Below are 27,749 nucleotides of genomic sequence, written 5' to 3' on the forward strand. Positions count from 1 at the left end.
GGTCATTAAATGCTTAACATTTTTTTTTTGCGGAAAATTTAAAACTCAAGCCAAGGCTATCCATGCTTATGTTGTCGTATAGCGCCTCACTGACAGGAGAAGGATGCTTGGACGGGTGATTTCTGACATCAGTGCCCTAAATTACGTAAGATAAGGCCATGTCCACACTTGCATCACGTCTGGTGGAGCGAAAGACTTTGTTTGGCCCATAAGAACCGTACTACATAGCGACAATCTCTCTCTCTCTCTCTCTCTCTCTCTCTCTCTCTCTCTCTCTCTCTCTCTCTCTCTCTCTCTCTCTCTCTCTCTCTCTCTCCATAGACTCTGGCTTTACAGCAATGCCTGGCAATGTTACCCGGAGACCTCATGACCTATTAATACCATTGTGCAGGACATCACATCGTATGGAGTATGCATCTCATGTGTGGGGGGGCTCCACTCACACAGCTCTTCTGGACAGAGTGGAGGCTAAGGCTCTTCGTCTCGTCAGCTCTCCTCCTCATACTGATAGTCTTCTACCTCTTAAATTCCGCCGCAATGTTGCCTCTCTTTCTATCTTCTATCGATATTTCCACGCTGACTGCTCTTCTGAACTTGCTAACTGCATGCCTCCCCCCCTCCCGCGGCCCCGCTGCACTCGACTTTCTACTCATGCTCATCCTTATACTGTCCAAACCCCTTATGCAAGAGTTAACCAGCATCTTCACTCTTTCATCCCTCACGCTGGTAAACTCTGGAACAATCTTCCTTCATCTGTATTTCCTCCTGCCTACGACTTGAACTCTTTCAAGAGGAGGGTATCAGGACACCTCTCCTCCCGTATTTGATCTTCCTTTCGGCCACCTCTTTTGTTTCTTTTTTAGGAGCAGCGAGTAGCGGGCTTTTTTTTTATTATTGTTTTCTTTTTTTGTGTGCCCTTGAGCTGCCTCCTTTGTTGTAAAAAAAAAAAAAAAGAGCATCCTATCAAGAGGAGCTAAAATCTGGAATGACTTACCACAACACTTAAAAACTGATGAGAATATAAGATTGTTCAAACCAAATTAATAAAAAGGCTTCTTAGTACCTATGAGAACTTATGGTCACATTGATTTTTGAATTTATTTTATAGTGTTTTTGAATGGTTCATTGCGTTTTTTTTTCTCACATTATTTTTGCAAACTCCGACTGATTGCTGTAAATTTCATTATTTCAATAATAATCAAGCTATTTTCAAATTTTTTTTTCACATGTACACTTGTTTACTGCTAGAGTGATGTCATCTAAGTTTTTTTTCACATGTTCGTATTGTATACATTTTTCACTTCGACTGACCTATACATTTATACATTGTTGAAATATATGTACGTTATTATGCTTTATGGGGCCTAAACCTGTCCCTTGTTATGTACTTTCTTTACGAGTCTTCAGGTCCTAAGAAAGCCTCGGCTTAATGGCCCTGGCTTAAAATAAAAACTACATTTGTAATTTACCAATATGTATATAACTATTAAGCCAAAATAAATATATCAATATATATATATATCAATATATATATATATATATATATATATATATATATATATATATATATATATATATATATATATATATATATATATATATATATATATATATATATATATAACTCACACACACACACACACACACACACACAGGTTTAACGTTACCAATAATTTAGGCTTCTTAGAATAATTAGCGTATTTGTATAATGAATCGAGGCCGAGTGTCCATTTATGAGGAGTAAGTCTGTCATTACGTGTGTTGATGGTTTGAAGTTTCTGGTTTGTGTTTAGTGAATGTGTTGGTGTGTGGTATGTTGGTATGTTGTGGCGTTTGTTGATATATGTGGTGATGGCGTTGGTGATACTGCGGTGAACTAACGTGAGATAGAATGTAGATTGAGGGGTAGAAACACATATGGCAATTGATAGACTCTCACAGAAGTAGTTGGTGAGGCAGAAGGAAAAGGAGTAAACGAGTGTCAGTCTTATTGTTGTTACCATTAGAAAATCCGCCTTCAACCTTATGGTACCTTCACTAAAAACTCTTCAGGTTACCTTGGCGGATATCCCCAGCCAAGGAAATACCATTAACCAGCACCATCTTTTCCCAAAAAATCCCCCAATCACATGTAGCCGGAGTTGAAGGGATGGAGGGAGTGGCTTTCTTTTCGCTTGGCTAATGATATACGCGTAATGGGGAAGGGCAGGAGCTTCTATGCGCTGGTAACTGGGGGCGGATAAGATGTGGAGCGATGCAATGCGGACGTAACGATGTTGTTGGGCTCCTCATTGTTAGTCTCGTGATCTTACCTGGCGGCAGTGCTGGAATTGTATGCGTATAGTTGTGTGCTGCTCATTATTCGCTTGCTGCCTTGCTTCCTCTGATGATGCGTGTTGTGTCAGGAAGCCAAACCCATGTCCCTGCCTCCCCGTCCTCCTTACACGTGACAATCTTGCCAATAATAATGGTAGTAAAAGTTGTGTGTAGCTCAATATTCTCTTGCTATCATGCTTCCCTTGATAATATGTATTGCATCAGGAAGCCAAACGCATGTGTCTGTCCCCTCGTCCTCCTTATGCGGGGAACAGAGTAATAAAGCTTCTGGTAATGGTAATAATGAAGAATAAAGCGAGGAAGAGAAGGTAGAGTGTGGGAGAAGACAGTTATGTCATTTCCTGCGGCAGTAATGATCAGGAGAGCAAGTCGAGTCAGACTGCAGCAGCTGCTAATCTAAACCAGAGTGAATGTATAGGAGGCGAGGCTACACACACACACACACACACACACATGCACACACACACACAGCTCAATCGGTAGAGCACTGCGCTGCAAGGCTTTACGGCCAAACAGGCAGCGGTTTGAGCCCCCATCATGCCGGATTCTTTCTGTTGACAAGGGTGGTTACTGTCCTCCCTTGAGCAAGGGGATGGGGGTGTGGTGTGTGAGGTCCTAACAGTACCCAGAGATCGATGATGATGAGCACTTGTTCACGTTGGGAGGGTACCTGCTGGCGGGACCGAGTCCAACTCGTGATCAGGCCGAGGTGAATTACACACCCACACACCCACCCACACACACACACACACACACACGCACACACACACAAGACTTTTTAATCAGTATTTATCATGGGAAGAATACTTTCTCTTTGTAATGTTGACGGGTATTGTATTGTGCGTGTGTGTGTGTGTGTGTGTGTGTGTGCGTGTGTGTAGCTTCTCCTATACATTCACCGGTTTTAGGTTATCAGGGTCATTGGATCAAAATGTACATCCGCTGCATCAAAATCCACAGCCTCGCCCAAGTTTATGCTATATATGTACAGTGTGTAATTGTGGTCTCGTGGGCTCTCTTTGTGGCGCTGTGTCGCTTCAGTCTGTACATTACGTTGGTTGAGCTCCGTCAAAGCCTCTCCGACCCTAAGCTGTATACGCTCTCTGCACTAACCTGCTCAAGGAAATGCCGAGAAGCAGGACGCGGGAGAATATTTGGCAGGGCAGGGACACAGGAACAGCAAGAGGAAAAAAGAGAACATGATCAGTAGGGACAGGAAAAAGAGGGTTACAGGAGGAGGAGGAGAACCAGAAGGAAATGGGAAATGAACAGCGAGAACAAAAAGTATCTGTGGCTACAATTCAATGAAGAAAAGGTAAGTCCTGCACCATGGGAGGGATATCCAGCACACCAATACCACATGGGAAACACTCCACTATCCACCATAGAGGCAGAGAAAGACCAGGGACTGTATGTTATCAGGCTACCAGTGAAGAGATATCCAGCACACCAATACCACATGGGAAACACTCCATTATCCACCACAGAGGCAGAGAAAGACCAGGGACTGTATGTTATCAGGCTACCAGTGAATGTGAAATCTGTGCCAATCGCAGCAGACAGGTTAAACCTTTATGGGTATGTGGTGCTTTTCTTGAGGGCAAAGAGTCGTCTGTTTCCGTCTGTGGCTTTGGTCTTGGAGGAACCTGACTCGCCGCGCTCTTTGTAGCGGATCTTGCAGCTGGTGATGATCCCATTCTGGTGCTCGGCCAGCGGAGGCTCCCAGCAGATGATGAGGCTATGAAGGAAAGGCCGTGTGAGGGAAAAAAGTTATACGATAAATTATCAAAATACAATCTTAAAAGTTTGAACATTGTGTGAGGCCATGAATGCTTCAACAACCCCTGACTGTGGATTTCCTACCAGAAGACCTCACCAAGCTACAGGAATGGAACACAAACCGGCTGCTACAATTCAGTGGAGAAAATGTAAAGTCCTGCAGCTTGGGAGGGGATATCCTGCGCACCAATGCCACATTGGATACACTCCACTATCCACCACAGAGCCAGGGAAAGACATGGGAGTAAATGTTTTCAGGCTACCAGTGAAGGCCAAATCCGTGCCAATCGCAGCAGACGGGTCAAATATAATGAATGTGCAAGGGTTAAAAATACTGAAACAATGAATGTGCAACTTGTAGAGATGATGTGAAGGAAACGAACAGAGCAGAAAGCTATTTAAAAACGAGTTTCACAATGTATCTTTGCCTTGGAAGCCTTCCACAACTCACCCTTGAGCTGGCAGCCTCAACGCTCACATTCTGAGGCTCCTTTGAGGGCACGTCTGAGAAGGTTCTGGCAGTGACCTCCAGGGTGGCGTCTCCCCCGCCATTACTGTTGACGGCGGTGAGCCACACGCTGTGCTCAGTGAACTGGTCCAGGCCTTGGAGGTCATGTGACGTACCAGTGACCTTTACTTCGTGTTCTTCTGCTGACCCAACCTGAGGAGAAAACTACAAGGGAGACAATGGTTAAGATACACACTGGGACTTGTACAAACACACGGCTATGGTCACCCTCTACTCAAAGGAAGGTCACTAATGACACACAAGGATATGGGGAGACTTTTGTTAGGCAACAGAGACTCCACATTTAGCACACAGTTCTATAAGGCCGTCCACACCTGCGTATAGAACATGGTGTATCCCGTGATGGGCGTTTTGGCCAGTACGGGCGGCGACCAAGTGGCCTCCAGACTGGTGGGTGAGGTGGAGACAACTTTCAGACTCTGAGGCGGAGGGCAGGTCCAGGTCCGGCTTGGTGAACACCGCACCTCGTGTATGGAGGCGCCCACCAGGCCGCCGGAGGTGTGGGCCGCCACCCGCACCATGTAGTTACTCCCGGGACTTAGGTCGCTGATCTGGGTCTTGTATTCATCCCGTCCCTCGCTGGAGGAGCTGCACTCACGTTCTGGACGCGTTCTCTGCAGTGAAGGGAGGAAAGTGATGTGTGAATTACTTACTTTTGATGAAATGTTGTATATGTACTCGCTAAAATGTTATTATTTCTTTATAATCACTGGAATGGCAGTTGGATAACTCTGTATTTGCTAAATACATCTTAACAGTAGTAGTATTGTGTTGAATTTTTTATGCAATAAATATTCCCAGGTTGTGTCCTTTGGTTCTGACATGAGTGATCCTTCCTGCTTGTAGAGGACTGAGTATCCCAGGAATAATTATTGTGAACAGCATAAAGACTAGTAGGCACAGTGACTGTCAAGGCCCACACCAAGAGAAGGCAAATGATGTAAACAAGCTGTGTCAACAATGAGCAGACATTCTAAGTATTGAAAACAAGGAGTAGTAGTAGTAGTGGTGTGCCTGAGCTGCCCCACTTACTGTGTCTGTGACCTGCCTTGTGCGTGGGTGGGGGCATGCTGCTCCTCCCTGGAGGTGAGCCCAGACAACTTATTATCAAAATACCACAACAAAATAGTCATTCTCGGGTAAATCACATTTTAGTGAGTCAGTAACTCTCAGCACCGGCTTTGATATCTCCAAACTTCAGGACAATCAAATATGAACACATTACTGGAGACGTGTGCTTTGCCCACAGTGTAATCTATGCATTTTATTCAGTCTTCAAGGAATAATAAACACAACAAAGGGTTATGCTTACAGCCATGCTAAGAAAATCACATGCATCAACATCAATAACTTGGGTAATGTACACTTTTAAAACTGCAGCGTCTGTACCAGCGGCTGCAGCTGCCCTCAGAAACATTGGAATACATTCAGTAACCTTGTAAATGTTTGCGTCTGGGCTTATTAGCAACCTGGAATTATCTGGACTAGTCACTGCCTGTGTCCAATGCAGACAACACTACATCAGTACTCATGAATGCAAACAAAGGGCTACAGTGTGAACAGTGTCTGCCCCGCACGGCACCGCTGCTTACTTGACTCAAGGACACACAGCTGGGCGTCCCCGGCGAGCTGTGCGCCACACACTGGTACATCCCGGTGTACTCCTGGCGCACCAGGCCAAGGATCTACAGGTTGTTGCCGCTCACACTCTACAGGGAGGCTTGGCATTACACACACCTAACACAACACAGCTGTGTTTTGTGTAGCTATTGACAGCCTTATATTTATCTCCCTGCATAGAGCCTTATATCCCTTATCTACTGAAATCCCTTATGTATCTACTTAGAACCTTGTATCCCTTTTCCTTTACTTATCTCTTTAGAACCTTATGCATGGAACCTTATGGATTCTAATGTATCTCTTTACATACCTTATGCATCCATTTAGAGCAGTGGTTCTTAACCTTTTTACTTCCCCGCCCCTTCCAGGAAGTAGTCCTTCCCTCCACGCCCCCTTGCATCTAGCAATAAAATTTCCTTACAGATGTTAAAGAAACTGGCAAGCCCTAAGTAGACTACAGGAAACTGAAGTAATGGCGATACTTTTGCATTTGTTCATAAACTTCTCAATATTAGCCCACGCTCTTGGTAAGAGAATAGCAAATATAATTAGAGAAATTCCTAGTTTTCCCCTAGGGCTCGCACCCCCCCTGGAAATTACTGTGCTCCCCCTCAGAGGGGTGCACCCCCCAGGTTAAGAACCACTGATTTAGGGCCTTACATTCCTTTCCCCTTATGTATGTATGTATGTATGTATCCACCAATCTATCTATCTTATGAATCTACATATCTCTGTCCTTTTAAACCTGTAACAGCGATAAATTTCCACACCGCCACAGAAGTCCGGCTCACCTGAAGGTATTCCGTCTCCACCAGCAGCTCGCCGTTCTTGAGCCAGTGGAGCGAGGGCTCTGGCTGGCCGTACACGCTGCACTCCAGCTCCACGTTCTCCTTCTCATAGGCGAGAGCGTTGGCCGGCTGCCTCAGAAACCTCGGAGCAACTGTCACACAATTTTCAAGCTTTAGTAACTGAGAGAAACATGATGACTGAAGAACACTAAGATTTTACTATGCCAAACTTTATACTCAAACCGCAAAATATTGCTAGTCTTTGTTATTCCATTTTCAACATTTTTACCACTCTAGTAACTGAGAGGAACTTAATGATTGACAAACACTTAAGATTTTTACAATGGCAAAATTTATCCACACAAATCACAAAAAAATATGCAGTCTTTGTTATATCACTGAAAACACTTTAGTACTGAGACAAACATCTAACCTAACCTAACTTAACGATAACTGGCAAATGCTAACCTTTCACAATGCCAAACTTTATATACTCAAACCACAAAGATATGAATAGTCTTTCTTATACCATTTTCAATACTAGTAACGGAGACAAACATATGATCATCATTTCCTGGATGCCTGCTCCTAGGAGCTCCCAGCAGGGGATGGCCATGGCAGAAGAGCTTCCATCTTTCTCTATCCAGACACTCCCTCCTTGCCTGCTCAAAGTTTCTCAAAGATTTTCCCCCCCTCTCCCCAACGTACTCTTGCACCCTATCCCTCCATTTCACTGGAGGTCGTCCTCTAGCATTCCCTCCCTCTATCTCACTCACATATACCCTTCTGGTCATCATACTCTCCTCCATTCGCTCCATGTGGCCAAACCACTTTAAAGTCTGTCACTTCACTTCTTCCACCACTCCACACTTCTTCCCTTCACCCCTGTGACACATTCCAAAATGCTCGTACACACTTTCATTACTCATTCCATCCATTCTACTCCGCAAGCACTCCTCAAATAACTCATTTCCACTGCCTGCACTCTAGACCTCTGACTTTCATTCCAGGCCCACGTTTCACTTGCATATGTGAGGGTTGGTACTATTATTGTATTTCTCAAATCCCTCTTTACCTCCATGCTCACACTTCTGCCATTCATGATTCGTCCCAAAGACCCTACCACCCTTCTTCCTTGCAATGCCCTTTCTCTTATCTCTCCTCCATACCACCATGCTTACACATAACTGATCCAAGATACTTAAACTCATTGACCTCCTCCATTTCTTCACCATTCAAAATTATTTTGCATTCTTTTTCACATTAAATTCTCACTCTATATGGGCATACAAAATCTACAACCTCACTTCTATTTCGCTCACAAACCATCACTTCACTTCTGTTGACATTTACTTTCAGCTTTCTCCTGTTACAGACACTATCAAAAACACTGACCAAATTTTGTAGGTCACTTTCATTTTCTGCAATGAGCACCGTGTCATCAGCAAACAGTATCAATTCAGTACCCACTTCCTTCCCTCATCGAACAGTCTTACTCCATCTTCTCCAACTTTGCCCTTCATTTCTCTAATGACACCATCCATATAAATATTGAATAACCCTGGTGACATGACGCACCCTTGTCTTAAGCCCACTTTTATCTCAAAATGTTCACTTGTTTCTCCAGTAATTTTGACACATGCAGATGCATCATCATATAGAGAGACTGTATTAGCTCTAGCTTTTTCCATATTCATGAAGGCAGCGTATAGTTTCTTTCCTTTTACTATTATTTTTTCTACTTCCATCCTGAAGGCAAATATCTGATCCACATCCCTTCCTTCCTGAAGCCTCCTTGTTCTTCACTGATTTTCTCTTCTGTAAGTCTTTGCACCCTCTCTATTATGATTTTCCCATATACCTTTCCGGGTATACTCAGGAGACCTATACCTCTATAGCTCCCATTCCCCTCTCCTGCCCTTCGCCTTGTAAACTGGGACAGTGATGGCTTTCGTCCAGTCTGCTGCCCCCCCCCCATGCTACTTCACATATCTTGACCATCCATTTCACGACTTCATCTCCTATGACAAACATATAATTCACAATCACTAAGATTTTTACCATGCCAAACTTTATTCACACAAAGCACAAGAGTTAACCAGCATCTTCATTCTTTCATCCCTTTCACTGGTAAACTCTGGAACAGCCATCATGTGTCTGTATTTCCTCCTGCCTATGACCTCTACACCCAATATTAACCTCTCATTTTTTTCTTTATAGGAGCAGTGCTTTATTGTTTTCATTGTTTTTTTGCCTTTGAACGCTTTCATTGCTGTAAAAAAATATATATGTCATAGTTTTGTCTCACCTTGGACCTGTATGTGGGCCACGGCGTCGAGCGAGTCCTCCCTGTTCTCCGCCCGGCACCTGTACGTCCCCTCGTCCTCCTCCTGCAGGCCATGGATGTGCAGGCTGCTGCTGCTGGTGCCGCAGAACAGTGTGTCCAGGTCCCTGAGGAAAGGCAGAAAGGTACGGTAAGCAAGTGAGTTTTGTATCTAATTGCTGTTTGTCACAATTTTTCTTTTTTTACAGTAGAGGAAGCAGCTCAAGGGAAAAAATAAATACCAACAAAAACAGTCCATTACAATAAGCCTGCTGCAACACTTACCTTATATACAGCAATAACTGCAACACACACACACACACACACACACACACACACACACACACTAAAAAAAAGTAATGGGTATATATTTATTTGATTCTGAAATCTCTCCCTCAGTCACTGTTATCCAAGCTCTCAAGACACATCAAAATACCCCTCTCAGTCATCATCATCATTTCATCGACGCCTGCTCCATGGAGCTCCCAGCAGGGGATGGCGACGGCAGAAGAGCTTCCACCTTTCTCTATCCAGACACTCCCTCCTTGCCTGCTCAAAGTTTCTCAAAGATATTCCCCCCCTCTTCCTAACGTACTCTTGCACCCTATCACTCCATTTCACTGGAGGTCGTCCTCAACATTCCCTCCCTCTATCTCACTCACATACACCCTTCTGGTCATCTTACTCTCCTCCATTCGCTCCATGTGGCCAAACCACTTTAAGGTCTGTCCTTCACTTCTTCCACCACTCCACACTTCTTCCCTTCACCCCTGTGACACATTCCAAAACGCTCGTACACACTTTCATTACTCATTCCATCCAATCTACTCATACCACAAGCACTCCTCAAATAAGTCATTTCCACTGCCTGCACTCTAGATCTCTGACTTTCATTCCAGGCCCACGTTTTTCATATGTGAGTGTTGGTACTATTATTGTATCTCTCAAATCCCTCTTTACCTCCATGCTCACACTTCTGCCATTCATGATTCGTCCCAAAGACCCTACCACCCTTCTTCCTTGCAATGCCCTTTCTCTTATCTCTCCCTCCGTACCACCATGCTTGCACATAACTGATCCAAGGTACTTAAACTCATTGACCTTCACCATTTAATGCGGAAGATTACTTTACAGTTGATCGATCAAAATAGAACAAGAAGAAATCACAATTTGAAGATAAGTGGTAAAAGATTCTCGTCACACGAAGCTAAACACTTCTTCTTCAATCGAGTTGTTAAGGTTGGAACTCTCTACCCTGTGATGTCGTTGATAGTACAACAGTTATGGCCTTCAATAATAGATTAGACAAGTGTTTTGAATCCAACCAGCAACTAAGATATTACTCATTGTCGTAATAACGTTAAGTTATTTCGAATACTGGTGTCCTTGTCCGCTTTTATCGCCCGGTTAGTGGTAGCAGTAATGGTAGTTCTTTCCTCTTTCCTACATAATTTCCATGCAGTTTTCCATGCTGCATGGTTCTTTTCATTCCTGCCAGGTTTGGCTGGAGGGAATGGGTTGGGGAAGAGCCTTCGCCTTTGCTGTCCTTCATCTTCCACCTTTGATTAGATAGTTAGTGTAGCTTGTCACAAACAGCCTCGTAAGGACCAGCAGGTCTGCTGTTGTTTGTTCTTCCTTTGTGTCTTTGTGTTCTTCAAAATTCAAAATTATTTTGCATTCTTTTCACATTCAATTCCACTCTATATGGGCATACAAAATCTACAACCTCACTTTTCAGAAACCATCACTTTACTTTTGTTGACATTTACTTTCAGCTTTCTCTTGCTCTTGTTACAGACACTGTCAAAAACAGTGACCAAGTTTTGTAGGTCACTTTCATTTTCTGCAATGAGCACCGTGTCAACAGCAAACAGTACTGAATTCAGTACCCACTTCCTTCCCTCAATCAGTCAGCCTCTGAAATGATGAAGGCTGAGCACCAGGCAGGAAGAGAACATTCCAGCAAACTATAATGTAAAAATGTAAAGCCAATAAAATATTCCTGTGGATTGATGAACAACTCATGATTGTATAGAGCCTGTGGCAGCCAGCAACATAAAACATTTTCTTGTCATGAAAGTGAGCATAAATACTCACTTTAAGGCAGTTCACACAGCTACAAAGAATAAAATACAAAATGAACAACATACATCACAAGACAAAGCCCCTGCTGAGAGTGTTGGCCACACAGTGTTAGGCCTTGGCACAAGTATGAGAGAGTATTAACATGCACAAGGTGTCTTAACCATCCTCTTCCCCGCCGCCTGTGAGGAGAGAAACCAAGCATGAGTCTTGTCAGCCGGGCAGGGAATTGGTCAATGCTATTTGTCATGCCATACACTGCTTGTGGGAATATTTACAGGTTCATCACATGCAGCAAAACCATTCTTCCTTGTTGTTACTAAGGCAAACAGCTGATGTTGAGTTTTATTGTAATGCCTTGAAAACTAAGGACACCTTCCCTGTACAAGATACTACAGAGATACTTAGTAGCATAACCACTTTTTAATGTATATGAAACTAGTCCAGAATTCTCCATTTCCTGCCTCTTGAGCCACGAGGCTGGGGGAGTAAGGCTCAGCACTGCCCACAGACTGGCTGACCAGCTCAGGGCTCTCTCCAGGGCCGAGTCCTGGCCAGAGTGGGCACCATGGGCAGCCTCCCTAACCTGAGTCTCCTCTACACCCACCACTGAATGGGTATCACGTATCAACAGGGCTGTGCCCTTCCTCCCCAGGGGGGGCTCTAAACTCTATGCAGAGATCTGTCACTTATGAGCTTCATGCCTTCTCGGGGAAGGTAGTGACGGACAATCCTGAGTCTATTGTGTGATGAGATCATGGTGAATTACACACACACACACACACACACACACACACACACACACACACACATTTCTAACTAACAGGGAAATGAGGACAATAATCAAGGACAAGGTTTCCAACTGGTGCCCAGTGAGGAGTGGGGTCCCACAAGGTTCAGTGCTGGCGCCAATAATGTTTGCTGTTTATATAAATGATATGGTGGAGGGAGTGACCAGCTATGTGAGTTTGTTTGCAGATGATGCAAAGCTATTGAGACGAGTCAATGATGTGAAGGACTGTGAGGCATTGCAGAGGGACCTGGACAAAATATGGGAGTGGAGTGGTACATGGCAGATAGAACAACCTTGGGATATGTAAAAAAAAATAGAGTTTGGTAGGAGTGGTAGAAGATGTGAATACAATTATAAGATGGGAGGTGAGATAATATGCAGAGGAATGGAAGAAAAAGATTTGGGAGTGACTGTCTCAGAGAACATGTCACCGGACAAACACATCAACAGGATAACATAAGGACAGCATTTGTGTATTTTGGACGAGGAGATGATGAAGAAAATAATAGTTACAATGATAAGGCCAAGGTTGGAGTATGCAGCAGTGGTCTGGTCTCCTCATGAAAAGAAGAACATAAGAAAGCTGGAAAGAGTGCAGAGAGTGGCAACTAAGGTAGTACCGGAACTTAGGGATCGGACTTACGAGGAGAGACTCAATAGCATGGGGCTCACAACCCTGGAGAGAAGAAGAGAGAGAGAGGAGACCTGATAGCGGTGTACAGGGTGGCGAGTGGGGTGGAGAATCTGGACAGAGAGGACCTGTGTGTGTGGAGCGAGAGAGAAACGAGAGAACATGGAGAGTTGAGGGCGACCACGTGTAGGCGAGATGTGAAAAAGTTTAGCTTCCCAAACAGAAGCATTGAGCTGTGGAATGGACTGGAGGAGGAGGTGGTTTGTGCAAGAAGCATTCATGATTTTAAGAAAAAGTTGGATAAGAGGATATGGAGACGGGACAGCGCGAGGGTAGCTCTTTTCCTGTGTCACAACTAGGTAAATACACACACACACACACACACACACACACACACACACACACACACACAGACAGACACCCACACACACACGCCCCGGTATCTCAGGGGTAGAGCGTCTGGCTCACAACCAGAAGGACCGGGGTTCAATTCCCCAGCCGGGTTAAGATAAGTTGGGTTTATCTTCTTTCACGTGTAGCCCTGTTCACCTAGCAGTGAGTAGGTACGCGACGTCAGGCAAGGAGTTGTGACCTCGTTGTCGCGGTGTGTTGTGTGTGAGTGGTCTCAGTCCTACCCAAAGATCAGTACTATGAGCTCTGTGTTCCTCCGTAGGGGAACGGCTGGCTGTCTCGAGAGAGACCCGCAGCAGACCAAGAGGTGAATTACACACACACACACACACACACACACAGACAGACAGACACACCCACATCCACACCCACACCCACACCCACACACATGTAAGAAACAATAAAGACTGTAATTCTGCAAGAAGACCTAAACAAGATTTGGAAGTGGAGTATGGAATGGGAGATGAAATTCAATGTGAAAAAAATGTCATGTTATGGAAATGGGAAAAAGAGAAGGAAGACCAAAATGGACATATAAAATGGAAGATGGTGAAACATTAAAGAAAGTACACGAAGAGAGAAATCTGGGAGTAACAATGCAAGATAACAAACAGCCAGAGAGTCATGTTAATCGGATATTCGGTGATACGTATAACATGGTGAGAAATATAGGAATAGCATTCCACTACATGGATAGGATGAGAAGGTTAATTATCACCATGACCAGACCAAAGTTGGAATTGCAGAGGCAGTGTGGTCTCCCCATAAGAAGAAACACATAAAGAAACTAGAAAGACAAAAATGGTTCCAGAGCTGGAGGGATTGACACATGAGGAAAGACTAAAGGAAATGGACCTACCAACACTAGAACAAAGAAGAGAAAGGGGAGACCTAATACAAACCTACAAATTATTGAACAAAATGTAAGAAGTAGACAACGAGGAGTTACTACTAAAAGAGGAAATTACCGCCAGGAACACAAGAGGACAGTAAAAAATTGAGGAAAGGAAGATGCTTGAGAGACATAAAGAAATATAGCTTCCTGCAAAGAAATATAGAGCTTTGGAACAGACTAAGTGAGGATGTAGTATTGGCGAGGAGTGTGCTAAGGAAAAGTTGGATAAATGTAGATGCGGAGACGGGACCACGCCAGCGTAAAGCCCAGGCCTGTAAAACTACAACTAGGTAAATACACACACACATACACACACACACACACACACACACATGTTATCCTTCTCTTTGATCTTCCTGTGTTAGTCTTCCCTAAGCTGTCCTTCCCTTCCCTTCACTCTCTCTCCCTCGCCTTCCATCCTGAACAAACCCTTGCAGCCCTTCATGCTCCCTCTTACTCTTTGTCTAGGAGTGGCCCATCATCTGTAGTCCTGGCCACCCTGCCCTTGGCCATGGCCAGCACCGTGGGCAGCAGCATCTTGGTGGTCACGGCCACAGACCTTGCCCACGACCTGACCTATGGAAAAAAGAATGGAGGTGATTTCCAGCAAATACCACTGATAAATAAATGGCCAGGAAGGGGCAAGTTTAATACCTGTGGACACTACGCTGCTTTAATAGCAATCTCACAAAAAAAAATATATATATATATATCTATATATATCTATCTATATTATCTCTATCTCTCTCTCTCTCTCTCTCTCTCTATATATATATATATATATATATATATATATATATATATATATAAGATTAATCTGAAAAATTTAACTAAAAAGTATAAACTATGATATGGATATTCTCTCTCTCTCTCTCTCTCTCTCTCTCTCTCTCTCTCTCTCTCTCTCTCTCTCACACACACACACACACACACACACACACACACACACACACATCCTGCCTCGCCGCCCAAGAAACATCAGATTACCTCAGGCAGTTGTGTCAAGAACAGGAGTGAGTCCTTTGCTCTCAGTACTGAACAAACATCACGTCATGAAGCCAAACACCAGATTCTCATCAAGTGTGCGTCTAGTGGTGGGTGGCAAGTGACCACGACCCACCTCAGGTGAGGCTGCCCATCATGAGTGAGGCCCCCAATGCTCTCCTCAACAATGAGCAAAGCTGAAATGTCAGGAAATTCTCAACAATACTGGCAGCATGGAGCATCACCAGGGCTCAAGGCAGCTCCCTTAGTTTCGAGACATGAAAATAAAGAGAGCTGAGAAGAAGGGCGCGGACTCAGTTCTGGATGACAAGTTTTCCCTACTCTTCCAGGCACAGTTCAGTGTTGGTGAGGTGGTGTTCCAAGTGTGTCACTGCCTGCAGTGTTCATGGCAGCCAGGAGCCTCATGCTTGGCCCACAGTCTGCTGGGATGATGCATTTGCCAAGCAAGGGCGCACACACTGCCTCAGAAGGTTCCATGGCCACAGGTTTTGGACGTGTTTGATGCCAAATTCCAATCTGCCACAGGAAGAGGCTTGACAGAAGACAACCTAAAGTTCTTAGCTGGAAAGGCATTCAGGAGTCCTCAAGTACAAGATTTCACTAACATGTCATGGTCATGGTTCTGCAAGGAGCCTCTGTCAGGACAGAACTTAACTTTTTGGGAGTGGTTCTTTGAAGGTCACCAAGGAGCACAGCCTTAGAGCTTTGGGCTTTGTGGGACACCCGCAGGCTGAGGAAATGATAAAAAACTCCAAGCCTAGGGCTCCTGCGCTTCTCTGACTCAGAAGTTGGGGGAGGCAATATGGCATGGAAGACACCACTAAAGACTGTGTTCAGAGGCAGGTATTCCTGCTTCAGCCTTGTACCAGTAACTCCTTTGTCCGCTGGGTGAGGTGGTAAGGTACAGTCTGGGGCATGTGCTCTAGCAGACCTTCAATTCGTCCTGTACCTGAACCTAAAGAGCAGCAAGTACTACACCACAGCCAACAATGGGTGTGTCAAGCCTCGTCTAATTCTTAACATCCCAGCAGCAGGGCACGTCAGGGGAATCTAGCCCAGTGCTCCACAAGCAATGTATCAAGGCATGATGCCGTAGATCCACCTCCTGTGAGCACCAAGCCATCTCATTGTGCTCGGTATTATAAGACACTTTGGCTTCTCACATCAGCTATTTCTGAAGGTCAAAGAGGGGGTCAATCAGGTTCTAATGAGTGTTTTTTAAGGTTCATGCTACAGAAGAAGGATCAAACTACCACCGGGCTCATAAAACCACCCCTGGAAATGCTCACAACTCCTAGGAAAGCCTTGCCAAATATGTGAACTTGGTTAACAAAATGTTTTAATATAGGAGTGACAATGTGTCTCCACAACACCCCCACAACAACCCTGCTGATTGTCCTGACACCCTGGAAAGCCTGCCAGACACAGACTTCTCAGCCTCCATGTGGTCCTCAGTGTTTGGCAGCGTGACAGACAGGGACTGACTGGAAAAGTGGACACTTGTCCGTGGTGGAAAATATTATTTGCATGCTGTTCACAACTAATGGATGTTAAGAAACAGTACAGAAATCTTCTCATATTTGTCTGTCATAAACCTAGTAAATGTTTATCAGTGTTTGTAGGAGTTCCTTTTGGGTGTTGTATTAGCTAATATGAATACAAGTGTGCCGATGGAGGCTCATAAGTGCTGCAATCTATTTTTTCATAATAATAATAATAATAATAATAATAATAATAATAATAATAATAATAATAATAATAATAATAATTAACAAAATTCTGTGGGCCAGGTTTAACACTTTGCTCTTGTTTAGGAAGAAATTAAGTATGATTTGCAGGTACCTGAAAGGATCACTTGACCTTTGGCCTCAACCCATGGAGCTAGTCTGCTATCAGGAACACTCAACTGAGACTTTCCATTCATCCACACACACACACACACACACACACACACACACACACACACTCTCTCTCTCTCTCTCTCTCTCTGCGGCTCAGTCACCCACCTCTCCCATGGCCCGGCCTCCCAGCACAGAGAAGGTCACCCCCACGGCCTTGCTCATCAGGGTCTTGATCCTCACCACGCGGGACACCTTGGCGCCATTCAGGTAACACTTGACCTGCGGGATGCCACTGCCAGCAGCCACGGGCTGTGAGGCGGAGGGGAGGAGGGAAGGAGTGTCAGTGAGGGCCGCAGAATGGTCCCCAAAATAGTGGCTTCAGAGCTAGTGACGTTTTCTTACTTTTTGATATCGCTGGGCACATGAGAGCAACAGCATCACACAGCATTGACTCAAAGCCTGTGTACTGCTGCAAGGGATGAAGGAATGAAGAAGCTGGTTACTCTTGCATAAGGGACTTGGACAGCATAGGGAAGAGCTAAAGTAGAAAAAGAGTTTGTAGGATGGGTCAGGCCCGGCTGGGTTAGGTTAGAAAGGGGGTGATAGAATGAAGAAGCCAGTTAACTCTTGCATAAGGATTTGGACAGCATTGAGATGAGCTAGAGTAGAAAAAGAGTTTGTAGGATGGGTCAGGCCAGGCTAGCTTAGGTGTGGGGGGCTGGGTTAGGTTAGGAAGGGGTGAGAGTGAGAAGCTGGTCAACTCTTGCATAAGGGATTTGGACAGCATAGGGATGAGGTAGAGAAAAAAGTTTGCAGGATGGGTCAGGCCAGGCTAGGCTGGGTTAGGTGTGGGGGCTGAGTTAGGTTAGGAAGAGGAGGGACAGTGGGATTGGTTGGTTTAATAAGGGCAGGAAAGAATGAAGAAGCTGGTTAACTCTTGCATACGGGATTTGGCAGCACAGGGATGAGTTAGTGTAAAACAGAGAAATACAGACACACAAACCCTCACATTAAACTCAAAAGATCAACACAAGACTTAACTCAACTTGTGTCTACTCCAACAAGGCATATCCGGACACACTCACCTCCACATAAGAGCCGAGGAAGGCAGCCACAAGCGCCGGGCCAATGTTCAGCGCGACAAACAGCGGGTAGGGGAGAGTTAGCGCCTCCTGCTGCACCCCGCAGTCACTGTCTGAGGCCGGCTAAGGAAAGTTGGTGGGAAACTTAAGACAGTATTCATTTGTTAATCATTTACTAGCATCATAATTCTTTTCATCACTCTCCACTCCCCGTCCTAACCTATCCAAAGATGCCACACCTGACCCAGCCTGGCTTGACCCAGCCTTCAAAATCCGTTCCACTCAAGCTCATCCCGATGCTGTCCAAATCCCTTATTTTTTTTATTTTTTACAGCTAAGGAGACAGTTCAAGGGCGTAAATAAAAAATAAATAAAAAAGCCCCCTACTCACTGCTCCTGAACAGAGGTCAAAGGGGTGTCCAAAACGAAAGGTCAATTTCGGAAGGATAGGTGTCCTGATACCCTCCTCTTGAAAGAGTTCAAGTCGTAGGCAGGAGGAAATACAGATGAAGGAAGATTGTTCCAGAGTTTACCAGCGTGAGGGATGAAGGAGTGAAGATGCTGGTTGACTCTTGCATAAGGGGTTTGGACAATATAGGGATGAGCATGAGGAGAAAGTCGTGTGCAGCGGGGCCGCGGGAGGCATGCAGTTAGCAAGTTCAGAAGAGCAGTCAGCATGAAAATATCGATAGAAGATAGAAAGAGAGGCAACATGGCTGAGGAATTTGAGAGGTAAAAGACTATCAGTATGAGGAGGAGAGCTGATGAGACGAAGAGCCTTTGACTCCACTCTGTCAAGGAGAGCTGTGTGAGTGGACCCCCCCACACATGAGATGCGTACTCCATACAGAGTGAACCAGCATCTTCATTCTTACATCCCATTCCTAACCTAACCCAGCCTGGCCTGACCCATCCTGCAAACTTTCTTTCTACTCTAGCTCATCCCTATGCTGTCCAAATCCCTAATGCAAGAGTAACCAGCATCTTTATTCTTTCCCATCCCCTCACTCCCCTTACCTAACCTAACATACTTGCCACAGCTAACCTAGCCAAGTGTATCCCATCCTCCCCTTTCCTTCCCAACCTAGCCTAGCCAAGCTCCCACACCTAACCCAGCCTAACCCATCCCCCTTCTGTCCCCCTTCCCAACCTAGCCTAGCCAAGCTCCCACACCTAACCCAGCCTAACCCATCCCCCTTCTGTCCCCCTTCCCAACCTAGCCTAGCCAAGCTCCCACACCTAACCCAGCCTAACCCATCTCCCTTCCCAACCTAGCCTAGATCCCACACCTAACCCAGTCTAACCCTTCCCCCTTCTGTCCCCCTTCCCAACCTAGCCTAGCCAAGCTCCCCCTAACCCCCATCCCACACACCAGCAGCAGCAAGGATACACATCTGGAGCCAGGAGTATTTGCATTTGGAGAGTGACTTGATGGCAATGTCAATCCCACACACAACAAGAACCGTGAGCAGCACCACCAGCCAGCGCGCCGCGTCCTTCTTCACCACAAACATGTAGCCCTGCGTGCGCTCCTCGTCCAGCCAGGCAGAGTTGTCGTAGTCCAGGCTCTGCGGACACAAGGCTCGGTTAGGGGGAGAAGAAGCTGAGCAGGAAAGGAACAGGGGAAATTGCCCTAGAAATTCATGAAGTAAAAATTGCCGTAGAAATTCAAGAAGTAAATATTGCCATAGAAATTCAGAGATAAGTAAAAATTGCCGTAGAAATTCAAGAAGTAAATATTGCCATAGAAATTCAGAGATAAGTAAAAATTGCCGTAGAAATTCAAGAAGTAAATATTGCCATAGAAATTCAGAGATAAGTAAAAATTGCCGTAGAAATTCAGAGATAAGTAAAAATTGCCGTAGAAATTCAAAGATAAGTAAAAATTGCCGTTGAAATTCATGAAGTAAAAATTGTCGTAGAAATTCAAAGATAAGTAAAAATTGTCACAGAAATTCAAGAAGTAAAAATTGCCGTAGAAATTCAAAGATAAGTAAGAATTGCCGTAGAAATTCAAAGATAAGTAAAAATTGCTGTAGAAATTCAAATATAAGTAAAAATTGTCATAGAAATTCAAATATAAGTAAAAATTGCAGTAGAAATTCAAAGATAAGTAAAATTGCCGTGAAATTCAAGAAGTAAAAATTGCTGTAGAAATTCAAAGATAAGTAAGAATTGCCATAGAAATTCAAAGAAGTAAAAATTGCTGTAGAAATTCAAAGATAAGTAAGAATTGCCATAGAAATTCAAAGAAGTAAAAATTGCCGTAGAAATTCAAAGATAAGTAAAAATTGCCGTAGAAATTCAAAGATAAGTAAAAATTGCCGTAGAAATTCAAAGATAAGTAAAAATTGCCGTAGAAATTCAAGAAGTAAAAATTGCCGTAGAAATTCAAAGATAAGTAAAAATTGCCGTAGAAATTCAAAGATAAGTAAAAATTGCCATAGAAATTCAAAGATAAGTAAAAATTGCCGTAGAAATTCAAAGATAAGTAAAAATTGCCGTAGAAATTCAAAGATAAGTAAAAATTGCCGTAGAAATTCAAAGATAAGTAAAAATTGCCGTAGAAATTCAAAGATAAGTAAAAATTGCCGTAGAAATTCAAAGATAAGTGAAAATTGCCAAAGAAATTCAAAGATAAGTAAAAATTGCCGTAGAAATTCAAAGATAAGTAAAAATTGCCGTAGAAATTCAAAGATAAGTAAAAATTGCCGTAGAAATTCAAAGATAAGTAAAAATTGTCGTAGAAATTCAAAGATAAGTAAAAATTGCCGTAGAAATTCAAAGATAAGCAAAAATGCCGTAGAAATTCAGAGATAAGTGAAAATTGCCGTAGAAATTCAGAGATAAGTGAAAATTGCCGTAGAATTTCAGAAATAAGTGAAAATTGCCGTAGAAATTCAAAGATAAGTGAAAATTGCCATAGAAATTCAAAGATGTGAAAATTGACGTAGAAATTCAAAGATAAGTGAAAATTGACGTAGAAATTCGAAGATAAGCAAAAATTGCCATAGAAATTCAAAGATAAGCAAAAATTGCCATAGAAATTCAAAGATGTGAAAATTGACGTAGAAATTCAAAGATAAGTGAAAATTGCCGTAGAAATTCAAAGATAAGCAAAAATTGCCGTAGAAATTCAAAGATAAGTGAAAATTGCCGTAGAAATTCAAAGATAAGCAAAAATTGCCGTAGAAATTCAAAGATAAGTAAAAATTATCGTAGAAATTCAAAGATAAGTAAAAATTGTTGTAGAAATTCATAGGTAGCTAAAACAAGCAAGCTATCTAGGAAGGGAATAGGGAAAAAAATGCCTCAGAAAATCAAGAATAGGTAAAAATTTACCCTACAAATCCAAGAAGTAAAAATTGCCTTACAAATTCAAGAAGTAAAAATTGCCTTACAAATTCAAGAAGTAAAAATTGCCTTACAAATTCAAGAAGTAAAAATTGCCTTACAAATTCAAGAAGTAAAAATTGCCTTACAAATTCAAGAAGTAAAAATTGCCGTAGAAATTCAAGAAGTAGAAATTGCCTTACAAATTCAAGAAGTAAAAATTGCCTTACAAATTCAAGAGGTAAAAATTGCCTTACAAATTCAAGAAGTAAAAATTGCCTTACAAATTCAAGAAGTAAAATTGCCACAAATTCAAGAAGTAAAAATTGCCGTAGAAATTGACCAAGATGAGTAAAATTGTCTAAAGTTCACGGGTTGATAAACGCTGCCTTAGAAAATAGAAACATATATAGAAATAGCAAGTTTAGGAGAGGTAGGCAGGGCTGAGTTAGGTGGAAGGAAGCTACTCAGGAAGAGGAAGGAAAATTGTATTAGAAATTCACAGATAAGTAAAATTGCCTAAGAAATTCAAGGAAAGGTCAATGCTGCCTTAGAAAACAGAAATAAAGTAGAAAGTTTAGGAAAGGGAGGCAGGGCTGTGTTAAGATAAGTAAAATTGGAAAACAGAAACAGAAATAGCAAGTTTAGGAGTTAGGTGGAGGAAGCTGTTCAGGAGGAGGGAAGGGAAAAATTGTATTAGAAATTCACAGAGATAAGTAAAAATTGCCTGAGAATATGAAGGATAGGTAAACGCTGCCTTAGAAAACAGAAACAGAAATAGCACATTTAGGAAAGGGAGGCAGGGCTGTGTTAGGGTGGAGGGAGGCTGTTCAGGAGGAGGGAAGGGAAAAAAGTGCCTTAGAAACCATTATTTGTTTTATATTTCACAGCACAGGAAGGAAGAGAAGGGGAAACAAAACCATTGATGAAGAGGAGGAAGAAGATGAAGAAAAAAAGTAGAAGCAGAAAAAGATGAAGGGACAGGAGAGGAGAGGTAAAAACTGCCTCAGAAATTCAAGGCTAATAAAATAATAATGTGGCGCTCAGAGCGACAACCACGTAAGCGACATCGCGGTCAAAAATGAGATAATGATCGAATGAAATAAAGCAACTCTCGATCTATTTGGCGGTGTTTAGCATTTACATGTTTCTTATAAATTAAATACTCTAATTTCAATTTTAAAAAAGGGTATCTCAGGCGGAAACTACAACTTGAGTGAGTCCTCGGTGCTTACGTTTTCTTTAAAAAAGGAATGTGAGGCATGGCTCCGCGCCGAAATGTGACAACTCACACACCTCACTCCCACTGGACGTCCTGACACTATCACACAATATTATGAAAAACGGGGACCACCATCTTCTTCCTAAGGAAATTCTGCATCACATAAGCACTAATATAAAATAATCACGCGAGAAAAAATATATGAAAAGAAGCAATAATTAAAGTAGCGCATACACATTTTCTCCCACATTTTCAGCACCGCCTCTCCCTCGCACAGATCATGAGGAAGGGACATTGGAGTTATAATACCACTCTACAGGAAGGATATCTGTCTTAATAAAAATATAAGAACGATGATAGACTGCTTGCGGATAGGAGTAACTTCAACTGAATGCCATTAAACAATTCTTTGACTCATCGAGTCACGAAAGTTTTTAGTTAAAGACGAAAGATTTATACATTTAGAAGGGAACCCGAGATGGTTTCATCCATATATGGGTAAATGCGTTGTGTAAAACTGAATGAAAAATATGAAAGTGAATACCAAACAACTGCTGCCAATACGTAAATGAATAATAATTATGCATAATGACATGAAATCAGTTTGGTTCCATGTAGAACACAGCTACGAGCGCAAATCTCAGACATTTCGCGCCACTTTTGACTTGAATAGAAACTGTTACTCAAAAATTTATCGATAATCTGTAACAATAAAATAGCATATCAGTGCATATATTTATTTTATTAGGCTATTTTGTCATAAATCATCATTCATAGTACGATTTTTTAACTCAGTATTAATTGTTATGCTTTATTGCGCATAGCCTACTTTTGTTAGGCTATTATTTTTATTATTATTATTATTATTATTATAATTATTTTTATTATCATTATTATTATTAAGTATTATCATTATTATTTCAGCAACTTTCCCAAACATTACCTATGACCATCCAACACTGTTCCTACCCAACATCATGCATCACCACTTATCACCACTATCCTGTCATCATCCAGCATCACATCTTCTCACTATGACTCATCATCATCCATCATTATTCCTACCCACTATAACCCCTCTAGGGGGAAGACGAGAGTGGGGAAGGTGGGCGTGGGATGATGATACGTGACAAAATTACACAAAATTACACAATGTTACACTAATATTCAATATTTATTAGAAATTGTCAAGCAAATACTAAGTAACACATCTTCTTACTAAATTCTATCATATGGAGGTATTTCCTCATTACTAGTTTTTCGAGTATTTTAGCTTTGAATATGTCCGAGAAAACACAAAATCACGCATCGAAAATTCCATTTTGGGCATAAAAATCACATTGTTACTTTTGCGTCCTCACCACTAAATAAATAGGTTGCACCTTGACAATTAGGCGTATTCAATCAACAGCCGCCATCAGTCATCGACGCGTCTCCAGCCTCCACTCCCCCACCGATGTCTCGGCCAGACCTGAGTAAGTATATGTTTGTCTGTCTCACTGTCTGTTACAAGTTCATGCTTCAGTGTTATTCAACCTGAGTATCTGAATGTCTATCTACCTTATAGTGTCAGTTAGCCGTACAATGTACATCATGTCAACCTCAGTACCCTCACAGTGCCAATAAACCTGACAGTAGCCTACTTGTCAGGTTCATAGTATCTGTCATCCTCACGGGCTCAAATCATCCTTACAATGCCAATTAACCTTATAACGCCTTTTCAATGACAAAAAAAAAAAAAAAAACAAAAAAAAAACATGCAGTGTCTGATCATCACCACTAATGAACCTTTGTGTTATTCGACGTTGCGATGTCAACCTTATTATTGTTGCCTATAAACCATGTGTGTGTGTGTGTGTGTGTGTGTGTGTGTGTGTGTGTGTGTGTGTGTGTGTGTGTGTTGTTTGTTTAAAATTTATTTATCATACAAATTTTTCCTCAGGTTATTGACGTGCAAAGATGTCGTCTGACGAGGCAGCTGAAGTTGATGCTGGCGGCGAGCGCGTCAGCCATGATGACAATAGTGACGGTGACGTGCCTGAACCTTCCCGTGGAAGAAAACGCACCAGGAATCCAGCAGTGTGGAAAAAAAATGTTGCAAAACACAAGAGAAATGTTGGTGAGGCTTACATCAGTGTGAAAACAAACAGACATGTAGCAGCCCGTGCTATTGGCCCTCCTTGTGCTGACGGGTGTTTTGACAGGGTGGGACGTGAAGGAATTCGAGCCATATTTGAAGCTTTTTGGGCACTAGGAGATTATGAACTCCAAAACGCCTATATTCAAAAACTGGTGAAGACTGTGCCCATCAAGCGAAAGCGTACACTGGCAGAAGTCAGCAGGCGTAGCCATACTTTTCTCTACAGTGTGATGATTAACGGTGCCTCACATAGTGTTTGCAAAAGAGGATTTGCCAGTATGCATGGCCTTAGTCTTAGCCGTGTTGAAAGTGCAAGCAAGAAAATGACGTTGACCGGAACCCTAATTGCAGATAAACGCGGAAGGCGAGTTCCTCAAAACAAAATTGTGGGGATGCAGGCGGATCGAGTCAGAGAACACATCAAACTTTTGCCTGCCATGTCGTGCCACTACAGTCGCTTCAAGGCTCCACACCGTCGCTACCTAGACTCGTCCCTTACCATCAAGAAACTCTATGATTCATACGTAGAATGGATGGAAAAGGAACACAGTAATGAACCGTTTGTCACCTTCAGCTACTACAGTGATGTCTTCACCAAGGAATTCAACATTTGCTTTGCACCTCCTGATTCTGACACCTGTACCACTTGTGATACTTTGAATGCTGCAATTAAGAATGATGCTGAAAACCTGGAGAAGGTAGCAGAACATCAAATGAATTTACAGGCACACAAGGCAGAAGCAGACGAAGCACAGAACCTTATGAAAATATGGAAAATAATGATGATGATGATGTTCGTGCAGTTGCTGTAGACCTCCAACAAACTCTCCCAACACCTCGCTTGTCAGCTGGAATCTCTTACTACAAACGCAAAATGTGGACTTATAACTTGTGCATATTTAATTTGAAAACAGAAAAATCAACCATGTATGTGTGGAATGAAAGTGTAGCTAAGCGTGGTTCTGTGGAAATTGCTAGTTGCTTAAAGGACTGGGTGTTTCGTGAATATGCTAGATGTGCTTTTGAAAAACTAGTTGTGTTTTCTGATAACTGTGGAGGACAAAATAAGAACATAAACATGGTCCTCAACTATCTCCATGAGTTGCATTGTGGGCGAATACAGGACATCAAACACATCTTTTTGGTGCCAGGACATACATTCATGGGTTGTGACAGGTCCTTTGGGCTTATTGAAAAACGCCTGAAACGACATGGCAATGTGGTGCTTCCTCGTGATTACTGCAGTGTTATGAAAAGTGCTGCCTCTACTTTCACGGTTGAAGAAATGGACCAGTCAAAGTTCCTGAATTTAGACCTGCTGAAGACGATGGTAACGAGGAGGAGAGCTACAGCTTCAACATTCAAGAACGCAAAGATGATCATTCTCAACTCGGAGTACAAAGAGGGTTATGTTCTTCTGCAGGATTATGATGCCACTAACTTCACCAACGCCACAAGAATGCGCCTCATGCCAGGAAGAGATCCATACAGTCCCAACAACTTCAACCTCAGTACCATACAGTTGACTCCCAAATATGACCGTCCTCTCAGACTTGATCAGGAGAAAGTGGCAGATATCAGGTCACTGTATCCACTTCTGAGTGTTGCTGAACAACAGTTTTATGAGAACATCTTCCAGAATCAAGAAGATAATCAAATAGATGCCTCTAATAACGATGAAGATCATGTTGACAACTACACACTGGACTACCATAAGGAATAAAAATAAACATTTGTGTATGGTTTTGTTTTCATAATACTAGAAAGTAGTGCAACACAATGTGAGGAAACAAATTATTGCAATATATTGTAGCATAATAATTATTATGCTACAATTATATTGCAATAATCGATGTGACTGCATTTTAAGTGTATGCTGGTGTAAATTATTTTTTCTACACACACACACACACACACACGTACAGGGGAATAACGAACTTTTGAGTCTCTCTCTCTCTCTCTCTCTCTCTCTTCTCTCTCTCTCTCTCTCTCAGCGAGAAGGGCTACTATTTGGGCAGTACCTCTCTCTCTCTCTCTCTCTCTCTCTCTCTCTCTCAGTTGATAGGTATTTTTTTTTCACTGATCATTGACTGATGTTGAGACACTGACTTATTATTATTAATATTACTATTATTTATTTTCTCGAATTTATTTTTGTATTCAGTTCTCGGGTCTTACTACTGATATTAAAATCTTTATAGTTTCATCAATTATTATTATTTTTCCGCCTGTGACTATAAGAGGTACCAAGAGATTTTCTAATAAAACTCGGTTACTAAGTTGTATTTGTTTTTTCCTCAATTATGACATCCTGGTTAATGACCACGTAACAGAGTAACTGCAAGGTTTATGAATAATTATATGAAGCAGGATTAGCTACTTATGTAACTGTTGAGCGCCAAAGAAGATGATGTGGTGTGAGGCGTCGAGCCTATGTTGATTGGTTGGGTTAAAGAAAAAAAAAACTGCAACTGGCAACAATCGAGATGTAGGACGCCGCGGCCTTGAAATCCCAGCCATCAATCATGACTCACTCAGTGTTCACTTGTCAGTTGTGTTGGTGGCAGTGCACGGGAATATTTTCGAGATCCACCCACAAGCAATAAAACTGTGAACTGCAAGGCTGGGTGAAGCGCTGATCATGCTCAACCATAAGAAGTGTCTTGTCTTGGTATGCCGCCTATACACACTTGCACACGTGTGTATTGTACACCCGCACTCAGCACATTAAGTAAAGACATACTGATAATAATCCTTGCTTGGAAGCAAAAGAATTTAAGGGAAATAAAAGTGATTTGTTGAGCTGACTTTATAGAGCAGTACTTGCGGCGACATTTCTGTGATGACTATCTTGATCAGATACAATGGCGCTACAAAACATCTCGGGCGTCACCAAACAAACATAACAAAATATTAATGCATTGGTAAGTTTGAAGTA

At 42.6% G+C, this 27,749-nt stretch overlaps 1 protein-coding gene across 1 annotated transcript in view; it reads right to left on the bottom strand.

Annotated features, from left to right (window-relative positions):
• Positions 1–4,369: 4,369 nt before the first annotated feature.
• LOC126993444 (netrin receptor DCC-like) overlaps positions 4,370–27,749 on the bottom strand; it is a 37,307-nt gene continuing 13,927 nt past the window's right edge. Inside the window, exons 2-9 of the mRNA XM_050852568.1 lie at positions 19,507–19,684; positions 18,120–18,229; positions 17,200–17,343; positions 14,646–14,764; positions 9,362–9,504; positions 7,057–7,205; positions 4,960–5,259; positions 4,370–4,789 (exon numbers count right to left, since the gene is read on the bottom strand). Coding sequence (XP_050708525.1) covers positions 4,511–4,789; positions 4,960–5,259; positions 7,057–7,205; positions 9,362–9,504; positions 14,646–14,764; positions 17,200–17,343; positions 18,120–18,229; positions 19,507–19,684 — 1,422 coding nt within the window. The 3' untranslated portion in view covers positions 4,370–4,510. The remainder of the gene's footprint in view (positions 4,790–4,959; positions 5,260–7,056; positions 7,206–9,361; positions 9,505–14,645; positions 14,765–17,199; positions 17,344–18,119; positions 18,230–19,506; positions 19,685–27,749) is intronic.

This window comes from Eriocheir sinensis, unplaced genomic scaffold, assembly GCF_024679095.1.
Source record: "Eriocheir sinensis breed Jianghai 21 unplaced genomic scaffold, ASM2467909v1 Scaffold614, whole genome shotgun sequence".
Taxonomy (NCBI): Eukaryota; Metazoa; Arthropoda; class Malacostraca; order Decapoda; family Varunidae; genus Eriocheir; species Eriocheir sinensis.